This window comes from Pinus tabuliformis, chromosome 5_2 (assembly GCF_031772625.1).
Source record: "Pinus tabuliformis cultivar Carrire ecotype Pingquan chromosome 5_2, CPIR1, whole genome shotgun sequence".
NCBI classification, from domain to species: Eukaryota; Viridiplantae; Streptophyta; class Pinopsida; order Pinales; family Pinaceae; genus Pinus; species Pinus tabuliformis.
In genome coordinates, this window is record NC_142306.1 from 670,505,250 (window position 1) to 670,508,967 (window position 3,718).

At 37.1% G+C, this 3,718-nt stretch overlaps 1 protein-coding gene across 1 annotated transcript; it reads left to right on the forward strand.

Annotated features, from left to right (window-relative positions):
• The first annotated feature begins 1,562 nt into the window (after window positions 1-1,562).
• LOC149160866 (expansin-A4-like) lies at window positions 1,563-2,854 on the forward strand. The gene is made up of 3 exons (XM_089435420.1): window positions 1,563-1,837; window positions 1,956-2,268; window positions 2,377-2,854. The coding sequence occupies exons 1-3, from the start codon at window positions 1,693-1,695 to the stop codon at window positions 2,678-2,680; spliced, it is 762 nt and encodes a 253-aa protein (XP_089291546.1). The 5' UTR covers window positions 1,563-1,692; the 3' UTR covers window positions 2,681-2,854.
• The last annotated feature ends 864 nt before the right edge of the window (window positions 2,855-3,718 follow it).

Here is a 3,718-nt window from a genome sequence, read left to right on the forward strand (position 1 = left end):
ATCCATTTTGTATTTAATAACTTATCCTAGCATCTCACTCTTGTATAAAGTAGAAAAATGCAAACAGAGGTATTTCCGACCGATTTAATACTGTCTCTCCTGGTTGTCTTCTCAACGAACTATTTCCTAACAATTTAATACGGTCGCTCTCCTCGCTGTCTGATTTTGGATGAGAAGAATCACCGTTACTGCCGTATGGCTTCAATTTATTGCAATAATAATTGACCGAGCAGCCACATATTTCCTTAAAATTAATGCCATCGTTCTCTTAGTTGTCTGATTCTGGATGACACAAATCACAATTCCACGCTACAGTATCTGTCGGTTTACGTGGGGACGCTGCATGTCTGTTACCCAATCGAATAATGTGAAGAATTGGGCCCTCAGGTCCTGCCCAATATCGACAACAAATTTTGGACGAGAAAATTAAAAGCTACAAAAACCAATATCAATTTGTTATAAGATCCTCATACGGCTATTAATTTAAACATGAAGCACATCCTGAAGTAGATCCGCATATGGTGTGGCCACGAGTCTGATTTATAACTAGTTTAAAATACGGGAAAATGACGGTCCTAAAGTGGATTCTGTCATGTGTATGTCGCCCTATTACAAATATAGAGCCTATCAATGAATTTAAAAATGCTTGACAAACTAAAATGCCTGGGTTTTGAGAGCATCCAAAGATAAAAGCTTCATAACTAGATTTTGTCATTTCAAAATTTATTTTTAACTATCTAACCTTTTTTCCTCATTTTAAGGGTATTGAGGATAAAATTTTTGAAATTTTGAAAATATTATGAAATTTAGTTATTTAAAATGTACTTTAGAATGCATAGATGTATTTACTTTAAAGATATTAGATACAGTAACTTTGTAGCGTAGTACCTCAATTGGTTATGATTATAAAAAAGAAATATTATGAAGAGATTTAATTTACTTGTATTTATGGAAAAATATATATAAACACCAAAAAATTATAGTGATAACCCATAACAATATTACATTATTAGTACAAAACCAACTATTCAGGTAAAAAAAATAAAAAAATTAAAAACTATAGGGTGGGGAAGATTTAAACTATACTTTGTACTTATGAGAAGATATTAACTATGGTTTGTACTATGGTCCAGACTCCTACCATTCAGAGATCCTTCCATTCTGAACATGTTAAGCAGTTATGGTGCTCCGATATAAAATGTGTCTGATGTCAATATCATTGAATGGACAAACGCTGTTATCCCCTTCCCATGGTCAGACAAATCAATTCAACCCACAAACATTATCCGCGTCACATGGTTGGACAAACATCCTTTCCAGCGGCCCACCTGATAATTCTCGCTCTTCGTCAATATCGACCATTACTTAATTTCTGTAGCATGTGTAAGTGGACCAAAAGAAGGCACATGTGCGAGCACTCCCCATGTGCTGCTTACCGAACAATACCTCATTTCGTTCAAACATCAACTTATCAGGAAACTACTTTAGATACAGAAACTTTTTATTGCTACAGCTGATGGAAGGATATGGTAATAATACATCTATATATACACTGCACAAGCCTCATTGCAAATCCAACCAAACAAGTCCTCCCCCTTTAGGCTTCAGATCTCCCTGATTCTCAGACTAGCCCTTTTAACTTAGAGTTACTGCTCTAAGTAGTTGCAGTGGTGGTTCTTATTGTAGCTTAATATGAGATCGATGGAACTGGTAAAGAGCATTGCATTGGCGTCATTGTTAACATTCATCTGGTTATTAACTGGAGCTCATGGATATGGAGGCTGGGAGTCTGCTCATGCCACATTCTACGGTGGCAGTGATGCTTCCGGGACAATGGGTAAAGTTCCATAACCTTGTATCTTTGGCTATATTTCATATATAATGCGGTTTTAAATGCATTAGGATCTCCTTTGGTTGTTTTGGGCCCTGAATTCCTGGCTGTCAAAACGCTGCAGGAGGGGCTTGTGGATATGGTAATCTTTACAGCCAAGGCTATGGAACCAATACTGCTGCTTTGAGCACTGCCCTTTTCAACGACGGACTCAGCTGCGGAGCCTGCTATGAAATGCAATGCAATGACGATCCCCAATGGTGTTTGCCGGGGACTGTCACGGTTACGGCTACCAACTTCTGCCCGCCAAACAACGCTCTCCCCAACGACAACGGTGGATGGTGCAACCCACCGCTGCAGCATTTCGATATGGCGGAGCCCGCTTTTCTGAAGATCGCGAAGTACAGGGGTGGGATCGTCCCCATCCTCTACACAAGGTATTTCTTTGCCCCATAATCATTTGCATAACTTAATTGAATTCATATTCTCACGCAATTTCCAGTCTTTCTCTCTCTCTACTAATTTCTAAGGGGCTGGAAATGCAGGGTCCCCTGCTTGAGGAAGGGTGGAATTCGTTTCACCGTGAATGGCCACTCATACTTCAACCTCGTGCTCATCACCAATGTTGGAGGAGCTGGAGATGTCCGCGCCGTTTCCATAAAAGGGTCAAGGACTGGTTGGCAGCCCATGTCACGCAACTGGGGACAGAACTGGCAAAGCAATTCGTACCTCAACGGACAGAGCCTTTCGTTCGAGGTCACAACCAGCGATGGCCGGACAGTTGTTTCAAATAATGTTGCTCCCTCAAACTGGCAATTCGGCCAGACTTTCGAAGGAAGCCAGGTCTAAGGATAAGCCGAAGTCGATTGTAGACTCTGTATAGTTGTGAATTAATGAATGTGTCATTGGGGATCATGTGGTGACTCGGACTGTCGACACCCTCTCCCTGTTGTCAACATTGTTAGGTGATTCTTGAATTGTAATCTAAATCGGTCGATTTTTATTAATGATAAAGAACCTGTACACCGGAGTCTGTTCGGTTACTCCCAATATAACATTACTGTATTACTGTGAATGTAGCGATATGTCAATCCAATAGTGTGTCGTTGTCACGTGAGTATGCGTCATCACTTGTCTCATTGCTTCATGCTTTCTCACGAAACGTTATTTCCAATGCCACCCATGGTGTTCCTGGGATTATAGTTATGAAATTCTAATCCTAGTTGCCAAGTTCAAGTTTGAGTTAGAGTTCTGTGGCTTAAAATTCATTATTGAAAAAATTTGGGAGTGAAATTTTATATATATTATTAAATATATTGTTTTTTTAATATTTTAAAAATTGAAATATAAAATATAATATTGAATATATTAAAAACATTTTAAAAATTGTTGTCATATATTTAAATAAAATGAGTAGTTATGGGTAGTTTTACATCAAAATAACATGTTTTGAGAACTTTTGTATTTATGAATATACATAATTATACTCTGTATTATATAATGCTTAATATAAAATAAAATGAATTATCATTCATATTGAAATTTGGTACCAGAGGATAGGTGGTTCTCTTAGGCTTTGATATTTGGCCTAGGGAAAAGTGTCCAAAAGAATTTATTTTTTCTTGTAAAGTGACTTTATAAATTTATAAAGTTAAATCTAATTTAAAAGTGACTTTAAGTGATAAAGTCACTAAGTCTAATTTTAAAGTGACTTTTATAAAGTAAATGAAAAATTAGAAAGGAAAAGTGACTTTCGAAATAAATGACTAAGTGGGTCTTTATTAAAGTGGGGTAAATTAAAAAATAAAAAGTGAGATTTAAATGAGCATTTAATCTCAGCCTTAGATCTCAATCTATTTCAGCCATTGGATTTAGGGATCACCCAAA